The sequence below is a fragment of the Lolium rigidum genome, chromosome 4, assembly GCF_022539505.1.
Source record: "Lolium rigidum isolate FL_2022 chromosome 4, APGP_CSIRO_Lrig_0.1, whole genome shotgun sequence".
Lineage (NCBI taxonomy): Eukaryota > Viridiplantae > Streptophyta > Magnoliopsida > Poales > Poaceae > Lolium > Lolium rigidum.
In genome coordinates, this window is record NC_061511.1 from 57,563,703 (window position 1) to 57,583,236 (window position 19,534).

At 44.6% G+C, this 19,534-nt stretch overlaps 2 protein-coding genes and 1 long non-coding RNA gene across 5 annotated transcripts; 2 read left to right on the forward strand and 1 right to left on the reverse strand.

The window, feature by feature from the left end:
• Positions 1-4,559: 4,559 nt before the first annotated feature.
• On the forward strand, positions 4,560-9,078 carry LOC124646453. Of its 3 annotated transcripts, XR_006986345.1 has the most exons (7): positions 4,560-4,660; positions 5,222-5,375; positions 6,192-6,423; positions 6,744-7,417; positions 7,676-7,832; positions 7,907-8,319; positions 8,800-9,078. It is a non-coding gene; the product is annotated as an uncharacterized LOC124646453 (long non-coding RNA). The 3 variants fall into 3 exon arrangements; XR_006986344.1 differs by lacking the exon at positions 4,560-4,660 and having other exon boundaries at positions 4,670-5,375; XR_006986346.1 differs by lacking the exons at positions 4,560-4,660; positions 6,744-7,417 and having other exon boundaries at positions 4,674-5,375.
• Positions 9,079-9,885: 807 nt separating this feature from the next.
• On the forward strand, positions 9,886-11,427 carry LOC124647107 (L-type lectin-domain containing receptor kinase VIII.1-like). Its single transcript, XM_047187091.1, has 2 exons — positions 9,886-9,935; positions 10,257-11,427. Exons 1-2 carry the CDS (start codon positions 9,886-9,888, stop codon positions 11,407-11,409), a joined length of 1,203 nt encoding a protein of 400 aa, XP_047043047.1. The 3' UTR covers positions 11,410-11,427.
• Positions 11,428-16,224: 4,797 nt separating this feature from the next.
• On the reverse strand, positions 16,225-18,783 carry LOC124647108 (protein Rf1, mitochondrial-like). The gene is made up of 2 exons (XM_047187092.1): positions 17,654-18,783; positions 16,225-17,230 (listed from the first exon to the last, which is right to left on the reverse strand). The coding sequence occupies exons 1-2, from the start codon at positions 18,781-18,783 to the stop codon at positions 16,312-16,314; spliced, it is 2,049 nt and encodes a 682-aa protein (XP_047043048.1). The 3' UTR covers positions 16,225-16,311.
• Positions 18,784-19,534: the final 751 nt, after the last annotated feature.

Sequence of the window (19,534 nt, forward strand, 5' to 3'; positions counted from 1 at the left end):
CAAATTAAAATGCCAAGTGTACACAAAGATTATTGTTGACGGTTAGATTAAGTTTAGTGTGTCTAATTGTGTGGTGGTAAGCAGTCGGTGTACAGTTATTGGTGTGGCTTTAGAAAAATTCACGTTTGCTCTTTTATTAGTAGTGGAGATGGAGATATTTCCTTTGTTCCTATTTAATTAACATGAGGGAGAGAAGACAATGAGCAAACCATGGTGCCAATTGGAGTCAATTAAATCTTATTTACAAGGAGTCAATTAAATCGGAAAGGAGGAAGTAGAAGAGACGTTTAATTCCCCAATTATCTGCGCCCCTAATTAATCTCCATTATTACTTACCTACAAACATGGTACTAGTTAATTGGGCAGGAGAATAACCGCCCATGTGAATCTCTCCTATAATTCCGCTCCAAAATTAATTCCCCGATTGTTTTTTGCTCACTTAATAAATTCTCCTACATTTTAGACACGAATCAAATTCTACCAATTCCCCACCATATGTTCTGGTGACAATTGTTTACTGGTTCATGGGATTTAACCTTCTAGCCTTCCAATCTGGAGGGAGTAGCTTCAAATGGTATGCTTGATTAATTGGATGCATGCATAATTAGATATACTAGCTTCACATGTGGAGCATATGTATAGAAGTGGCTAACATGCATACTCTAGCATTCCATGTAGGGATGTACTAAACGGATCAGATCGGATCAGATAATAATCTCTCCATATCCTTTACCATATTATTTTAGCGATTCTGAGCTGAATGGATAATGACCGCATGCAGATTTAAATGCGGATTATATCAGACCATGGATTCGGATCGGACATGGAGCGCGGATTTGGAGAGAAAATGGACAGTGATTATCGAATAAATACACGCACCAAGACATATTTTCACCCTTAAAACAATATGAACAATAAATTATTCATTGGCAAATTGTGAACAAAAAAACACCAATGTGAAAATTGTAGTACTTAATAGCATTACACCAAAAGGATCACTGGCTAGATCACCAGAGAGGTGCAGCACACGACAAGGGCGCTGGTGCATAGTCGGGTGACGCGGGAATGATAGGAACAAGGAGGCTAGGAATGCACATACAATCACACGATGATTATGAGTTGCAATGACGTGGTTGCTAGGTTTATATATGATAACATTTAATTGTCCACTGATTGGGCCCTTTGACTGATCGAATGAGCTAATTTAATCGGATTTTCTGAATTGAGAAGGTCGGATAATCCACGTAAAATGGCGGATAATACGTATCCGCCGAATAATAGCAGTACCATATCCGTCGGATATCCACGACCAAGTCCATCGGATTTGAATAATTGCATACGGTATCCTTAAAAACGAATGTGGATGCAGATTTGAGCGGAAATTATCCGTACCACCTACATCCCTGCTAATTCCAAGCCGGATGAGGGGGTATATGTCAGACACGGTTCATCGTCGATACCGTTTCTGACCACCTTTTAGACCGACATCACACGAAATGTTTTCAGCTCAGAGTCATGGGCCAGACAAGAGAAACTTGATCTGCACGATGCAAACGAGTGAGCCATTGATATTCTTTATTTGCACGTGAAATATCGATGAAAGTAAATAACTTTTTTACATTTGTTTCTATCCTAGTCATAGGCTATAGCTAGCTAGATTTTTGCATGAACGATGAGTGCGCTTCTTTTTTTATCGTAGGCTCGTAGGTAGCCAGTACATGGCTAGTCAACTGGGTATTGCTAGCCAGCAGTATAAATGATGCCGTTTATGCACATAGTAGATATACTAGTCAGCTAGCTATAAAGATTAAAATAATATATTGTTATCTAGTTGGAGGAGAGAGAGGAGGAGAGAGAAGACAAGTGAGCTCTTAGGCATATATGAGAGTGAATGGTAGACCATACACAGATAAAGTACTACAATTTTTTAGTTCACTATATACATATTGGCTCTAGAATGACTATAGATGACATGACACTTGTTTATAGTCAATACTATTGAACTTGCTCTTAGAGTTTGAGTGCGGGTCTTTATCATAGCTAGCTAGTACGAGGCTAGTCAGTGTGGGTACTGTAGCTTTGTTGCATGCAGATATATACTAGTACATGTAAGGACAATGAGTTTGCCACGTGCGAAATGTTGATCAACAAAAAATACATGAACGAGGACATTATTAATAAGTTGTACACGTAGCCAAATCCATTTTATCTAAAGCCAGCAAAACAATTTAGGAATGCCTCTTTATTGGTGTACACTTGTTATATATGCGCGGATATATATGGTTATGGAGGGGCATGTCCCGCCAACAATACTATTCCCTTGAATTCTTAGTTCTAGCTCCGCACGGTCGAATCCCACTCCATGGTGGAAATTGCGGAGCACTATGATCTTGAAAACGACATGGTGCCTCATGCCTGCGAGATTTGAGGTGAGTGTCACCTCTGTCTAGATGATAAAAACATCGGTACTAAAGATACCACATGTGAAGGTGAAGGTGACCGGCTTCGGTTTCAACTCTCCTCGCCGGTGGCGCGGTGGCCGGTGTGCTTGTGATGCGGTGGTGCGTAAGTTAGGGCGGGCTATACCAGGTTTTAAATTTCAGTTTAAAAAAATACCAACTCTTCCAAATAAAAAAATCTTATTTGGGAGCTATTCCGTCAAGTTCTTATTTGTAATATAATTTCAATGATTTCGACCAAATTTAAATCATGTTCGACTCTTATCCAAAAAAGAGTCTAGAAATATCGAGATACTCATTTTTCGGAATTCACTCTAGTTTGGCTAAAATATTGTCGAAACTTTGCACCCTCTAGTACTACTTGGGTTGCTAGTCAGACCATAGGAACGGCAGGCCGGTGAGAACATAAACCGGCCGACGTCATTTCCCACCGTAACGGTGATCCACCGCGGTGACAAACAACCACTTCCGACGAGCATCGCCTCTGTCGCGGGAGACGCATCCAAAATTAATTAACTATAATATGGATGTACCTAGATACATTTTAGTTCTTGATACATTCACATTAAAGTCAATTAATATGAATCGGAGGGAGTAGCTTATTTATACACACGTGCATATATAGGAACACCTACCTAACCCGCCACGACTAGCCGGCAGAATGCATGCACGATCAACAAAATCAAGTATGAGCTTATATATGTTTGCTGCTAGCTTGACCTTTTTCCATGTGAAAATGAAACTAGCTCAGTTTGGACGCGGAGGCCGGACCAACATGTAGGAGCGCGACGACCACGATCTAACTCATGTTTCTGGAAACAGTAAAGAGCTCGTCGAGAGCTCCGCAACCGAGTGCCATGCAGCTAGCTAGCCGAATGAAAATGGGTCCAAGTCATCTGCAAAAGTAGTGTACTACACAAAGCTACTAGCTAGCTTACTACTAATGAACGATTTAATTGGTTGGCACATGCCATTCACCCATCTACTAGCCCAACGCAAAATATATGTACAAGGATAATAAATTGGTCACACCCAAATGTTGATCAATATATGAACGAGTACACTGCTAAATTTCAAAACCATTATGCCTAAATCCAGCTAAAAATATCAATGCCGCTTGATTGGTGTACAATTGTTAAACATGCGTGTATGGGTACAAAAGGCCACATCTCGCATACCCTAGGGTTCCCTCTAAACGTTCGATCCGGCTTCGCACGACTGAACCCTGCTCCACAACGGAAAACCTGGATCACTATGGGTACGTGGCGGGGTCAAGGTGGCACAAGCTCGATGCGAAGTCGGGCGAGGTTGCAAAGTTCAGGTTCGTGACATGAGGATGGGCAGGGCGATCCCTTTTGCTAGGTATCATCTACTACTATCGTTGTTTACACAAAATATTAGTCGCCTCATTTTGGGATACCTTTTTAAGAGCATCTTCAATAGACGCGCTAAATTTTAGCGCTGTAAAAGCACTTTGCAGCGAGCTCCATCCGTCTTTCACGCGTGAGGCCATATTCACCTCCACCAGAAGCTCTAAATTTTGAAGCTGTAAAATTTTGTACCGCGCTCTTTCCGGCGCGGTAGATATAGTGCACGAGATAGCGCTTTTGCAGCGCACTCCACTTTACAGCACAGGTTGCAGCATCTGTTGGAGCATCAATTTGCGTCTCTCACACATTAAACTAGTTGCTTTTTTAGATACATTCGCTGGATACAAGATTGTTGGAGATGCTGTAATATAGCATATATTACGGCCATTGAATCGGAAAGAGTAGTACTACTCATGAAGCAGTCAATTTTTAGATTAGTCACGCCCTAATCACGCGGTATAACTGTGGATAGAGATATTCCATCTTGGCGTATTCAACGTACACGTGGCATGAAATTAACGACGCCCCGAAATTTCCCCCTCTCCCTTCCCATTTCCGATTTCCTTGCATCTCCCGCGACAGAGGCGGCGCCGGTCTCCCACGAACCACGGCGGTGCGGCAGGCCCTTTCGCCGGCGCACGCGTGCGTGCACGTCGCGCGCGGATCCGTCGATCTCGCAAGCCTGCGTCACGCGCGTGGCCGAGGGCGGCTGCCGCTCCACGCCGGCGAGCCGGCCACCAGGATGCGCCGGCGCCGACGCAGGCCATCGAGGGATTTGGCTGACGTCGTCCTCCACGCGCCACGGGGAGCCCTCCTTCCCGGCGTCTTGCTGTCTCTCTCTCTCTCTCTCTCTCTCTCTCTCTCTCTCTAGAACGAACAATTAAATAATTTTGCTGATCTCGATTTGATTGGAGCTGAGTTCTGGTTTGGGAATTGCAGTTCGTGTGCGCTAGGAGCTCAATTTCAGTGCGTAGATAATTTTTATATCAGAAATAGAGAGCTTTTGGTTGTCCATGTATGTGATAGGTACATTACCTAGATTGATGCCCGTTGGTTCAGTTCATAGAAAACTACATGTTTGATATAAGCACGCGTATTTGCTGTCAGTACGTTACCCAGGAGGACTAGTTTCTCCATAGATTAGACCAGCACAAGCTCTTGCGGGTAATTAACTCGAGGAGCCAACCTTGCTGCAAAAAGATGCTACTAGTATCTTCTTTTCTGGAGTACCTAGTTAAAACCTGATGCAACCTGGGTGTTGTGCTATGCAAGCACTATACCTGTTTCTGTTCAATTCACCTCTTAATGCCACATTTTCTTGCCATCATATTTATTGCCACTCTGAACTTGAATCTGAGGTTGACAGTGAAGTTGCGGTGCATTTTCTTTCAGACCTTAGCTCACAAGAATCGACACTGCTATGTGGCGTGGTGGAGGTAGGGGGCTCCCGACCTTTGTTCTGGAGGATGGGAAGACGAGGCACGCGTTCTACACACTGACCCAGTAGGGCCTCAAGTTCGAGTGCTCGAGTGGCTGTGAGATACGGGTAAGCATGGCAGTGTGGTTTTCCTGAACGTGAAATGATGATACGTCTGCAAGCATTTTTTGGTCGTCAGTACGTTATGCAGGAACACTTGTTTGTTGACAGTACTAGTTTACTCATATATTAGATCAGTTCAAGCTTTGAGGTTAATTAACTGGAAGAAGCAAAGCAAGGAAGCATCAATAATTCCATTGGCTTGATTTCCGAATTTAATGGTTCCTGCGTGCTTTGATTCAAATTGCAGAAGTACACTGTTGCTAAGTGTGAGTACTTTGTCAAACTGGAATGTTAATCTTGCCTGTTTAATTATCTCGAAGGAGTAGTCAGTAATATCTTTTCAGTACGTCCAATAGGACTAGTTAATCCACATATTAGATCAGAACAAGCTTTGAGGTTCATTAACTCGAGGAACCAACCTTGCTGCAAAAAATGCTAGTGCGTAATTTCTGATACATACAGTGAACAATCAATATTGTTTTCTGAACATCGCCCTCTTGTCTATGCATTGCAGCAAACTATTTCTTGAAGGTGATTCTTATTAACTGCTTGGTCAGAACAGATTAATGGGGCTGTTTATTTTTAATAATGACACATTCTGTTTGATATATGTCTTGTTCGGATAAACTTCTCCTTTTACTCAAAAAGGTTGAAATTGTTGTGTGGTTCTTTGCAATTTCTTCTAGCACCAACCTGTTATCCACCCTCCCTGGAGGCGTGATCCTGTAACAAACTCTCCTTCTTTGCAATGAAAAGAAACGCATTGTCATTGCGTTTTCTCGAAAAAAGTTTACTCCAATCATGTCTTTTTCTTTTTATCAGGGAAACTTGAAGAAGATGTTGGCCAGGGCTGAATCCGAACTCTCAGCAGCCGTGTATTTTTTTGGCGTTATGGCGGTGCTGTAAACACAATAACCCATGTTTGTAGCAATGAAATACCTCAACCTACCCTACAGTGTCCGCCTCAAGTGGTCGCTGTTGTGGTGACGACAGTGTTCTTCTTCGGCTATAACCATACTGGCTTCATCAAACACACCATGCAGATCATCTGCCGGTGAGACCTCTCATCCCTCGTCTTTTCATTTTCAGCGAGTGGAGTTCTTTTCATGTTCAGAACTTTGTGTGTATATCAAAGGTGATGAATATTTATTGATGGAGCTAAACGATGAATTCTAGCAAGAATATGAACAACTAGTGTTATGAACAATGGATGTGATGCTAATGGGCGAGCCTGGATTGATACTTTGATGGAAACCCACAAAAAATGTTTGATTCAGGGGTCTTTGTTAACAGTTTTGTTAAAGTAGTTTAAGTGTTACTTGTGGAATTTATGTTGCATACTCACAGGCAAGTTTGCATTTTCTTTAAATGTAGAGCACCTGGATGACGACTCTCAGAACATGTGCAGTAGTATTGGCCACAGAAGACACTTAACTGAAGTTACTTGCCAAGTTTGCATCACTCAGTCCTCACAAGCATGCAGTGCAACTTTTCCATATCATAAGCTCTAATTTCGTGTCCACCAGGTCAAAAAAAATTTCGTGTCTGCCCGTTTTCTTCCTGAATTGTTAAAACTGAAGGAGGTTGGTCTGCCAAGCTTGGCGAGAAAACTGCGGAACATAAGCACTGTAGTTCTGAAATAGGGGAACTGAATAGAGATTGAAGTAAATGGAGGCAGCATAGGCTACTCAAGCGGCACAAAAGCTGCAGGGGACGGCTTCGATCGCGCAGCTTGGCCAGGTGATTTTTGAGGTGCTGCACGCTGGCGAGGTAGCGCCGGCCACCAGGACGCTCCCTCGACAGCGGCGGTGACACGAGCCACGGAGGTCTGTCGTCCGCGACGTGCTGCAAGGAGGGCATCTCCTCGGTTGAGGGGATCGGTGGTATTCGGTGGTCTCTGCCTGGGCCGCCGATTCCAGCAGCAGCTGCTCGCCGAACTCCTCCGCCCCTGATGTGCCCGATGGCTGGCGTCTTCGCAGGAGACCATGGACACGCAGGAACTGGAGAGACTGGTGCAGGAGGCGTCCACGTCCTGCAGGATCCAAAAGGTCGATTTTTGCTCTGTTTCTCAGCATAGGCCTCCGTTACAGTCCTCTAATAATTAGGATGGACACCTCTGTTTAGGAACCATGGCTTAATTAGGAAGTAGTTACATTAACATTTGCTTCCTAGCAGTTGTTCTTCATGGATACTGCCAATTGTTCTTTTTCTATAACAGAGTGTTGATGTTAATTTCAAGTGTCTTGCCGTCAGAATTGTGAGCTTCATTTTAGTTTGGTGCTGATATCTAGCTTTATTCTTTCGAGCTTGCTGGACCGCGCCGGGCGGCGTTGCGAGGAATCCATGGAGGGGATATCTGGTCCATAGTGCAACGGGTCCACAAGTGTGCCCTGGACATCACCGGTCCACAAGTGCGCCGCAACCGTGGTGGCATGCTATCTTGGCTTCGGCTATAATTCTCAGGTGATTCCTCCTGTCAATGCCCTGTGTCTGGCTATTGAGCCGTTCAACTTATAATTGTTTCTGGTGTTTTTCAGGTACAAAGTGCATTGGAGGAGGCGGCCTCGGAGGGGAACATCATTGGCGACTTCCACAAGTGTACCACGGAGGTGCTCCGGTAGCTGCGGACCATGTCTGCTTTTGGCTTCTATTTTCTTCCAGATGGTCTAGTCATGTGTTCTGGTTAACAGTGTCATTTTACTTGTTTGGCAACTAAAACGAATTCAGGTGAGTGTAATCTGCCTAGAAGCATGGTCTGTGAAATTGTTGATGTGTTAAACTTTTGGTTTGGCAGAGATTGTTTCTGGATGATCTGAAAAATTGTTGGCTTGGTCAAATTTAGCATCAAAGCTTGTTCATCATCACCTGTAAAAGAATTTTGCTTTGGATGGTCGCTGATTAGAGAAGTTGAAAAAAACCTTGTTGCCGTTACTATAATCTGCTATCACAGGTATCTTGCAATTGCTTGGAATGATTTTATGAGTAATCTGTAGCCTTTGCTTTGCTGACTTTCGTACTGGGAATGTGCAGTTGGTGTAGATTATCTGGTGCTCTTGTTTATAATTCTGCTCAGTGCATTTTGGTCTTTTTGTCAAGTTTACTGTTTTGCCAGTGTGATCAATGTCCCAGGAAATTGTATGCAATTGTCCTACGTAGGATGAGATTTCTGAAACGTTTGTGCTATTGTGCGCCAGCTTTGCGCCATGTTGTGTTTCCTGGAGTTTTGTTAGACCTATGTTCTGAATTTTGGTGTCGAAGGTCATTTAATCAGTTACGAGGGGGGTTGACAAGATTGGCTGGCCGGCCCGCAGATTAGGAACGTTTTTCTTGCCAACGGAACTGCCTAACCAAAAAGCGACTCCTTGAGTATGGTTGTCTTGCGTTGTATTGTTGAAATGCGCTTCATCGAGGTAATATCTGTGATGTGCAGGTGTTTGGTGGTGCTGCTAGACGTTGAGGTGGAGGATTGAACGTATTCTTGCAATGGTCGCTACAGCCTGCTGCAATATTTGATTGATTGTGTGGTGGATGTTTGGTGTTGAGTTGCTTGGGTTGGCCTGAAGGTGTGTGACTGACGGTACTGGGAAACAATTTGTTATCGGTTATTTGCTGTTTGGTCTGAAAATGCCAATAATCAGTACAGGTGGGTCATGTACAAATTTGGAATGAATGTTGATCAACTTAAATAAAGTTGCAACTGGTCCCAGAATATAAATGTCCCAAATTGTTGAAAAAAGTCAGTGCAGGTCATGTCCAGATTTCGAATATATGATGGTGAGCGCAAACAAAGTTGCAACGCCAAAATGTATTGGTTTTGATCGTTGCATTGGGCCGGCCAGAAGAGAAAGTGGCGGCTTAAAATTCGCGTGTAGTTTGCACTCGTGTTGGTTTTTCATGTCCGGGCTAGATAAAAATGATTGAAAATGAAAGGAGAAGAAAAAAAGTGATCAATCCATCAAATGCTGTCGACGTAGGCATGCATGCATATGACGACCTAGCATATTATTATGTTGAGCTGGGTAATATAAGTACGTACTAGTAATTTGGGAATAAAAAAAAAGGAAAGGAGGAGGGCAGTTGGATGACAATTCGTGAGTCGGGACATTGATGATAATCCATACCCATGGATGAAGACGACGAGATAAAGAAGTGAACTGTGGTTCGGGGCCCATCCACGCACCTCAGGCCGCATCCATCGTCACGCCGCCGATACCCACCGCTCGTTTGACGCGGTAAGAATCACAAAGTTGCCACCTCCATCTAGCAGATGCTCCAAAAACAATGCTTGCGGGAGGCAACGCGAGGCGGGAAGGGCTGCCATCATCATCCGACCCGTGGTACCAAGATTTGGTGTTCCCCCCATAGCAGCACGAGTGAGTAATTATAGGCTGCAATAGCGATGTCTTCAACAAGGTAACGACGTGTACACGCCACCGTCGCATGCCATGATCGGAGTCGGATTTCGGTTTTCACCGGCAAGTCGTGCGTCTTTGACCTTGCCGCCGGCCGGGACTAGATGGGGAACCTGAGAATGGCACAGCTGGATGAAGACGATGAGATGAAGAAGTGAAATGCGGGTCGTGGCCCCAGACGGGGTTAGTACAATCTGAGAAATGTAGAGTATTTTAGAACGGAGTAACTGTTTTTATTTTTTTCAAAGGGTTAGAATGGAATAGGTATTGATTAGTTTTGGTTGGTAGAGTTGTCGCGTCTACTTTGTGTTTGTCACGTGAAATGGGATTTCACCGGAGCGGGAGAGATTAAAAGAGGCAAGGAATAGATCACGTACTACGTAGCGTCTGGCAAGCATGCATTTCCGGCCAGATTTATCGGGTTTTACGAGACGTTTCGCGCGCGTCCCTTATTAAGTTTTCGTTCGTGGAGAAGAAAGAAAGAAAGAAAACGTGGCAGGCAGTTGATTGGGCAGGGTGGAGGAGAACCGGCGGAGCCGCAATTAAATCGGAGGCGATTTGGACTTGAGCCAGGCTGGCAGCGGCACGCAGGCCCACTTGACTTGGTCAAGCGCTGCACCAACGCCCCCGACTCCCCGAGGCGGAGTGGTGCGTCCAGCTCTCACGGCTCCGTGCCCACCGCAGAACCCTCGGAGCAGGCGCGGGCCGAGTTCCTGTCCGAGCTCTCCATCATCGCGGGGCTGCGCCACCGCAACCTGCTGCGCCTGCAGGGCTGGTGCTACGAGAAGGGCGAGATCCTGCTCGTCTACGACTACATGCGCAACGGCAGCCTCGACCGCGCCCTCTTCGACGCCGCCTCCTCGCCCGCCCTGCCCTGGCGCCACCGCCGCGAGATACTCGCCGGCGTCGCGTCCGCGCTCGCCTACCTACACCACGAGTGCGACCGCCGCGTCATCCACCGGGACGTCAAGTCCAGCAACGTCATGCTCGACGACGCCTACCGCGCGCGCCTCGGCGACTTCGGCCTCGCGCGCCAGGCGGAGCACGGCGCGTCGCCCGACGCCACCGCCGCCGCCGGCACAATGGGGTACCTCGCGCCGGAGTACATGCTCACCGGCCGCGCCACCGAGGCCACCGACGTCTTCAGCTTCGGCGCGCTGGTCCTCGAGGTGGCGTGCGGGCGCCGCCCCATCGGCACCGAGGGCCGCTGCAACAACCTGGTGGAGTGGGTGTGGACTCTGCACGGCGAAGGCCGCGTGCTGGACGCCGTCGACCCGCGGCTCGGCGGCGAGTACGACGAGGGGGAGATGAGGAGGGTGCTGCTGGTCGGGCTGGCCTGCTCCAGCCCGGAACCCGCGCTCCGACCCGGGATGCGCACCGTCGTTCAGATACTCAGCGGCGAGGCCGACCCGCCGTTCGTGCCGGCGGCCAGGCCCTCCATGAGCTTCAGCGCCAACCACCACCTCCTGCTCAGCCTCCAGGACAGCGTCTCAGACTACAACGCGCTGGCGCTCAACCTCTCCGACGACTCCTCCGACGACTCCATGAGCTCCTCCTCGCTCACCAGCACGCTCCGCAAAGGCGGCCACGACATCGGATTCAGCAGCACCCCCGGCGACGCCCGGTGATCCAGTCGCCTCAATTCCTTCCCCTCTTGAGTGATCGAACAAGATCGAGTGATGTATGTATTGATGAGTACATAGATTAGCATTGGACTCGAACTGAAGTCCTGATAACTTATTGTTCTCTTGTGTTGTGGTAATAATTCAGGTTTCAGATGGTTCAGTTGATTTACTACACTAGTTTCTTTTCTTTTCTCTTCTCTTCTTTTTGGATACTCCCTCCATCCACAAATAAGTGTACATCTAAGTTTTTTGATAAGTCAAACTTTATTACATTTGACCACCTTTTTAGGAAAAAGTAGCAACATTTATGACACTAGATTAGTATCACTAGATCCACCTTGAAATGTAGTTTCATAATATAGTAATCTAATGTCACATATGCGTATAATTTTTGATAATAAGTTGGTCAAAATTAAATAAGTTTGACTTATCCAAAAACCTAAATGTACACTTATTTATGGACGGAGGGAGTACATCTTGTTGATGAACAAAGCTAGCAAAGAATTGATTGTAGCGCGCTGATGAGATCTTGGTGGTCTGGTCTGGTGGATATACCCCTTTTGCCACGCACGGCAAAGAAATGTACTAGATACTTTTGCCACTAGATTAAGTGGAATGGCTTGTTTGGTGTGCAATGCCATGCTTGGTCGATTGGGCAAAGGTGACCTGGCCGCTTGGCGCATGGCAAGAAAAGCATCAACCTATCCATCTACCAGTACCAATAATCTAGTGAAGTAGTGAGCGACCGACCTGATCTTCTCTTCTCTTCTCTTCTGGTAGTGATGCTGCTTTATACATTGGCGTGGAAGCCATCATCGATAAGTATTCATGTCGCCAACCGAAGGCCAATCCATCAATCCATGATTCTACTTGGAAGAATCCTCATTAGTCCAACAGTATCCATCTTTCTTTATAACAGAAAGCCATCCAATTATGACTTCACTTGTGGAATCCTCATTAGCCATTAGGCCAATAGTATCCATCTCCATATTGTGGGCCAAAAAAGTTAGGTTGCCGATTTTGCTCCGTAGTTCTGAGGTAATTCTCGGTATCTAACCTCAGTTGCAACATCTCACTAACACGAATCACGAAGCAATCTAACGGTGTGGATAAATTTTCTAGTTACAACTAATAACTAGCACGAATCACGAAGAAATCCGACCGCTTATGTTTTTTTCTTAGTTGTAAGTTGTAATCCCCATAGGCAACTAGATAATTCCCAATTGCAACCTATGTTGCAATACAGGTTAACACGGATCACCGTGCATTCGTAACATTATGCTAATTCTCTTATTTTTGGATATAGAAAAAAAAACGGTAAAGAACGAATCGGGGGTAGAAGTTACGGCACCCTACCTTTCTTTACACTTCCTTCTATTGCTGACCCTGAAGAGGAGAGCCAGCCCTTACTGGCATCCATCCACTTAACTAAGTTTGGTGGGTTCGCTTGAGCCGATACAAGAGAAACTTAGGAATGGAAGAAAAACATGATTGCTGGATTTGATTCATTAACACATGGGCAAGCGTTGGCATACCGAGTCCCCCAACCATAGATTTGATTTGATCTTGAACTGAGAACATAGAGGTAACGACAGTTTTAGAAAGCACCTCTGCCTTTCCTGAAACTCAAACAACCTACTAGGCTAGGCTGGCTAATCCAAACGAAGAAGATAACAAGAAAACAACTCCTCAAGCCGAAGTAAGGGCGGGGCCATCTTTTTTTCTGACCGTTTGGAGCTGCTCACAAGGCCTAAACCAGGTTTACCAGAGCCTTTTCCTTCCCCATAGACCAGAACTCAATTTACCTTCGCCACATATCTAAAATAAAGAGAATAAGCTCAAGATAAAAATAGAGAATTAGAAAAAGCGTTAAATATTAAGTTTACAAGAGCATTAACCGGAAATAAGTATGTTGCTTTGGCTGCTTTTTTTCAAAGGCTTATGGAAATTACTTTAATAAATCAAGAAGATAAATTTGTGTGGCAATTGACTATATCATGTTGTCTTCGATAACATTTATGTACGTTGATTTAATGAATATGTATACCACTTAATTGTAAAATTTTATATGGCAGTCAAAGATAACAGTAAATATAAAGATCTTTATGCTATTTTTGTATCAAAAAATAACTTAAAAAAGATTGTAAGAAGTGTGTGTTATGTACTCCAGGAGTCGATCAACCATTTTTTTTGCTTGCCCTTTTACTCGTCTCATTTGAAGAGTTCTACATTTACTTTTAATATCCTCTCAGCGGCCAAAATTACGAATATGTCCGAAAATGGTTGCACGTGCTATTTACAATCAGGGTGGCTGGTCCTTGACATGTAATACTCTTAAACCTAAAAATATGCAACAAAAAGGGTTTTATACATCGATTATTGAGGAGTCCAGGGCTATCCTCTCTATTTCGGTAAAAATATTGGCTATTAACAATAATCCTAGCAACGTGAGTCGCTATTTTTTCGGTAAAACAATGCAAATGCCTGCCGGTTGATTCTTTTGTTTTTCTACAAGAAAGATCCGAATCTATTTTCATGAGTTCACAAGAAGTACAAAGCACCCAAACATAATAAAAATTATATAGAGGTCCTTGAACCACCTAGAGATCACTCTTGCCGCTGACTTATTTTCTAGGTTATCCATGGCTGGCATGCAGTGGATCCACTAGCGGTCTGGCCTTTGCCATGTAATACTCTGAATCATGGCTATATGCAACAAAAAGGTCTGTACACATCAGAGGTCAAGGGCTATATATGCTCACTACTTCGAAGAATATTGGCTAGCACCACCTACCTAGCAATAATGGGAGCCGCTATTTCTGTACTGTAAAGTATATAAGGAAAAGGCGAGTGTGAAATGTGCATGAGCGCCAGCTGATGCCACGAGCGTTGAATCGTCAACATCAGCATGGATACGTACTCGTTGATCGTTGCCTACGTGGATGTCACCGTCGATCAGCTTCAGAACCTGTAGGCCTGGCGATCAACCTGATGTAGCCCGTACGCCGTCCATGTCGACCGGAATGGATGCGCCGTCCACCTCCATGAAGTTTTTGTTGTTTCTCTCGATCGGTAGATGGATAGGAGGCACGTCCTTGTGCTTGCTTTGGAGACTTTCATCGTATCCAAAACCGTCGCTATACCGTCGTGAAGCGGCGCCACTGGTGGATCATCATCAACACCTCCTATATACTCCTTCATCTTGTCCAAATTAATCGACACATCTTAGAAGAACTATGCTTGTATTATTATACATAGTGTGCATGGCTGCGACGATGCCGATTTGGTAGACATGGGTGCGCACGCACCCAATTATGAGAAATTTAAAAACATGCTATTTCAGAATTTTAGAAAAAAGTTAAAATAATGCACATATATATGTAAATACGATCATGTGTGACCTACAAAAAATTAGAAAATATAAATTTCTATTTCTTAGAACAGTACAAATCTAATCATATAGTGTCATTTGGATATTTTGTCATTTTTAGTGGGCCACATATAATCGTATTTTTCCATGAAAACTTACACGAGTAAGTATCAAGATAATATGTATACATGCAAAAAAAACTTCTAAATAGCATTTATTTTGTAATTTTTAAGTAAGTGGGTGCGCATGCTTGGTGCACCTGCTGCTTGGCAAATGCTGGTCATTAACACGCTGAAATTCCAGTCCTCTACTCATCATAAATTAACACAAGGTTCTATGCATTCAAACACATCACATTCGGCCTCAAAATACTATGGAAGATATTCAGACAGCATCAGCACAGTACAGTACAGCATAATTTTCTAACCCAGCTACCATCGTCCATTTAGTAACAAGATGCGATAAGAACTTAAAAGTTGAAACTTGGTGCCACTGTAGTTAACACTTGTGATACAAAAACCACTCAAATGTCATATAATGATGAAGTAGCCCACGAAAGCGCTAAGGTGCCACTGCTCTTGTACTGAACAGATCTCAGATTTGCTAGCCCAAATACATAAGAGCAGGCAAGCTGACTATCAAGAGATATAGATCCGCTAAGGCATCAAATGGTCAAATCCTGGTTAAGTGGGTGTATACCTTTCGTTTACAATAAACTCGATTCGCACACATGATACACTTCCCATAATAAAACTTAGTTAGATTTTATTTACTTAAGATAAATCCACAACTGATCAGGAACAGGAGGGGGCATTATGAGCAACTAGACCCTTCTTGTCAGAGGTCAATCCCCAGGGATTTGAGACAGGCTGTGATCTTGCAGTAATGGGCCTACAGCTATAGGAGGAAGCCTCTGTTCGCCCATATATGAGTGACGCTGTTGTTGGATTAGCAGTACTCTACCCCAAAAGAAACAGGTTGAAGGCCCTTCATTAATTAGTAGCAGTAATAAAAGATAAGAGCACTTCGGATCGTCAACAAGCTGTTGCCGGTGCCATAACAAGCAGAAACAGAAGCCCAATTGTATGCAAGACAACTCAAGTCTTAGTGCAATAGTTTTTTAGGTTGCCTTTGACATGTAGCTTTTCAATAATTGTGTCATATTAGGGATACCAGGGAATCTAGTTCAAAAACTAGCACAGATGACCTGGTGTAGAGGCACATACAACTAACTAATAAACAAGAAAATGAAGATCTGAAAACAGCAGCAGAAGAATATAAAAGAAAAGGTCTAGGGAAACTAGCATCACATATGTCACTAAGAGAAAGGGTTGGATTCAAACCTTGTTTGTGGAAACGGTGTGAAGGGGCGATGTCCATAGAGTGTGCGCCTTGTAGCCATGCACCAGGCAGGAACACCACGGTGGCACTACCACTCAACTCGATCATGGTGAGCCGACGGAAGAGAACACATGCTAACATTGTTGAGAAGGATATCGAAACCATGCCAAACTTTTATCTGCTGCTCCAGTGCATCAACTGACTCCATCAAAAAATTGGTACATAGCAGGGAGCAATTTTATTTGTTCTTGATATTTCCCTTTATTTGAAAAGAGAGAAATCAACAATGAAGTAGTTGAAGCTTCAAGTGAGATGCTCTTCCCATCAACTTTAGACATATAATTTCCAGCCTTCAGTATCTCCCCCTTCTCCAATAACGATATGATTATAGTGTTTAAAAGCCGAGAGCTGGGAAAACAACCACTCTTCTCCATTGACGAGAACATATTGTCAACTTCTTCCACTGATCCTTCTTTTATAAGATTATGTATCATTGTGGCATAAGTAGAAGCATTAGGTACCAACCCACTGGCTGGAATTGCAGCAAAGAGATCTTTAGCTTCTTCTTTTCTCTGAACCTTGTACATTGCATTAAGCATGGTATTGAGTATCGCAATATTGAACTTCACATTCATTGCACGTAATTTGTCGAACATGGTGATTGCTTCGTCAGCACAATTATTTCTACAAAGTCCTGCAAGGATTATACTGTATGTAGAAATTCTCACGGTTATTCCACTTTCGATCATCTCATGGAACCTTTTCTTTGCAGCAACAGTTTGCCCAGCACGAAATAACCCATCCAGTATGATGTCATATGTAACAGTATTTGGTTTAACTCTCTTATGCAACATTTTGCTGAACATAATTAACCCATCATCGATACTCCCACTTTTCATGTACCCATTAATAAGTGTACTATATGTAACAACATCAGGCTCAATGCCAACTGATACCATGGCATCAAGTACTCTGCATGCTTCCTCCATCTTGCCAACTAAGCAATATCCGTCAATCAGTGAACTAAATGTAATAACATTAGGCCTCTCACCTATGTCTATAACCAAGTTCAAGATATTGTGTGCATCCATAACCCTTCCTTCGCTGCATAGACTGTGTATCATAGAATTGAAAAACACAATGTTAGGACGATGAATACCTTTTTTCATCATTTCAGAAACCAACTCCTTTGCTTTCACCAAATCACCATGCCTACAAAAACCCTGGATCAAGGAGTAATAAATAGCTGCGTTCGGCTGTACTCCCATAGCAATCATCTGATTGAATTTGTCAATAGCATGATCCAGCCTATCCATTCGACAAAGTGCAGCTATCAGAGATGAATAGGTGAAGACATCCGGACTCACTCCTTGCCCTTGCATTTCGGTAAATATGAGCATAGCTTCATCCATCATTCCGGATTTAGCATATGCATCAATTAAAATGTTGAAAACATGGCAGTTGGCTACAATACCATTGGTTGACATTGAATTGAAGAGATTAATCATATCAGCGAAGCATCCTTGAGAGGCATACCCGTGAAGCAGAATAGAGTATGAGAATATATCTGGCTTCTGGCGGCCCTTGGCAGCCATGGAATAGAAAATTTCTGCGGCTTCTTTGCTATTCCCATGCTTGCAAAGGGAGGCCATGAATGAGTTCCAAGTAACAATACTTGGTACAAGACCCCGACTTGTCATTTCTCTTATCATTTTAGTTGCCTCCTTCCACTTGCCCAGAGTGGAATATCCATGGATCATGCTAGTATATGTCACTACATTTGGTTGAACACCGTTGTCAACCATCTGCCGAAGGAACAACTCTGCCTTGTCCATTGCTCTGGCCTTGCACAACGCATCAATAATCGAGTTATACGTGACCACATCAGGCACAACCCCTTGCTGCATCATTTCATGGAATAGATTGCATGCCTTGCCTATTTCTCCTTCCTTAAAGAAACCGTGGATGACCGTGTTGTATGCCACCACGCCGGGGGAGCAGTCACCTCCTTCTTTCGCCATCATCTGGATCAGTTCGAGTGCTTCCCCGCTTCTGCTATCTTCACATAAGCCCTTCATAACTATGGAATATGAGAAGGCATCAGGCACACAGCCGAGGTCGGACATCCTATGAAGGAGCAGGTTCACAGCCTCATCGGTCCGTTTTGCAGAGCAGAGGCACTTGAGGAGGGTGTTGGCAACGATGACATCTGTCTTCAGGCCTGTCCTTAGGAGGCGGCCGAAGAAGGCAAGACCTAGTTCCGGACGGCGGGTTCGGCAGCAGCAGTTCATGAGGATGCCGTACGTGAAGATTGTGGGCGGCGCCACCCGCAGGCCGGCTTCTTCTCGGCAGACACGGTTGAAGAGGGCAAGGACGAGGGCGGGGCCATCTCTGCAGGCTTTGGATTCTGGCGCATGGGCGAGGGCGGAGAGGAAGATGTTCAGAGAGCGCCCGGGAACCGGAGTGGCCTGCCGTAGCAATTCATCGAACAGGTTGTGTGCGTCTTCTGGGCTGAGCGTGCCAGCCCGGACGCGCTCGGTGGCCGAGGCAAAGGCGGCCTGGGGAGACCAGGAGGGTGAGGCCAGCGAGGTGGAGTTGGAGGAGGAGGACAAGCGGCGGCGGAGGCGGAGGCGGGACAACGGCGTGGTGGAGTACAGCCGAGACATCGGCGTAGTCTCTGGCGGCGAAGCAGCCCAGCTCTCACGAGGGAGCCCTGACGCGGATCCACCCCCGGCGGCCGCGGTGGCCGGCGCGGCGAGCTCCCTACCGGCGAGACGATGCGATGATGTTTTCCTCCAGGCTCACTTCCGCTGGACGCTGTGTTGACATGTTCGGTTTGCAGGGACCTGTTATTTTGAGCTCCACAGGTTCAGTTTAGGATTGTCTCCATTTTACTTTGTGCTCTGGAATCAACATATCAATGATTCCGACTTCTTGTTTAACATCCAAATTATGAGATGATGATCAATAAAAAAAGGAACACATCTTAATTATATGTGCACATTTTACGTTATCTTATGAAAACCTGGCGAGATACACTTAATTATATGTGCTTTATTAGATAACTAGCACGAAAGTTATTGAAACGTTCATTTTATCAAAATAGTCTAAAGTGGCTACATGGCTGTATTGTGATAATAAGTAATCACATATCCTGGATCACAACATACTCAAAAAGTGCAATCATTTATATATCAGGCACGGGACAACCCCAGGATACAGTTTTTCTTATTAAAACGAATGATAAAGTTTTTTTTCTATTCACTGGATGCTAAAAGATACTGGCGTTGCTGATTTGGAGATTTGCTTTGCCATAGCAAAAATATAACATTACAAATAGCAGTGGTTGACACCCCACCAAAGAGATCAGCATTCAGCATCAGCAGCCCTGCTTGTTGTACTATCGGTTACCTGTCG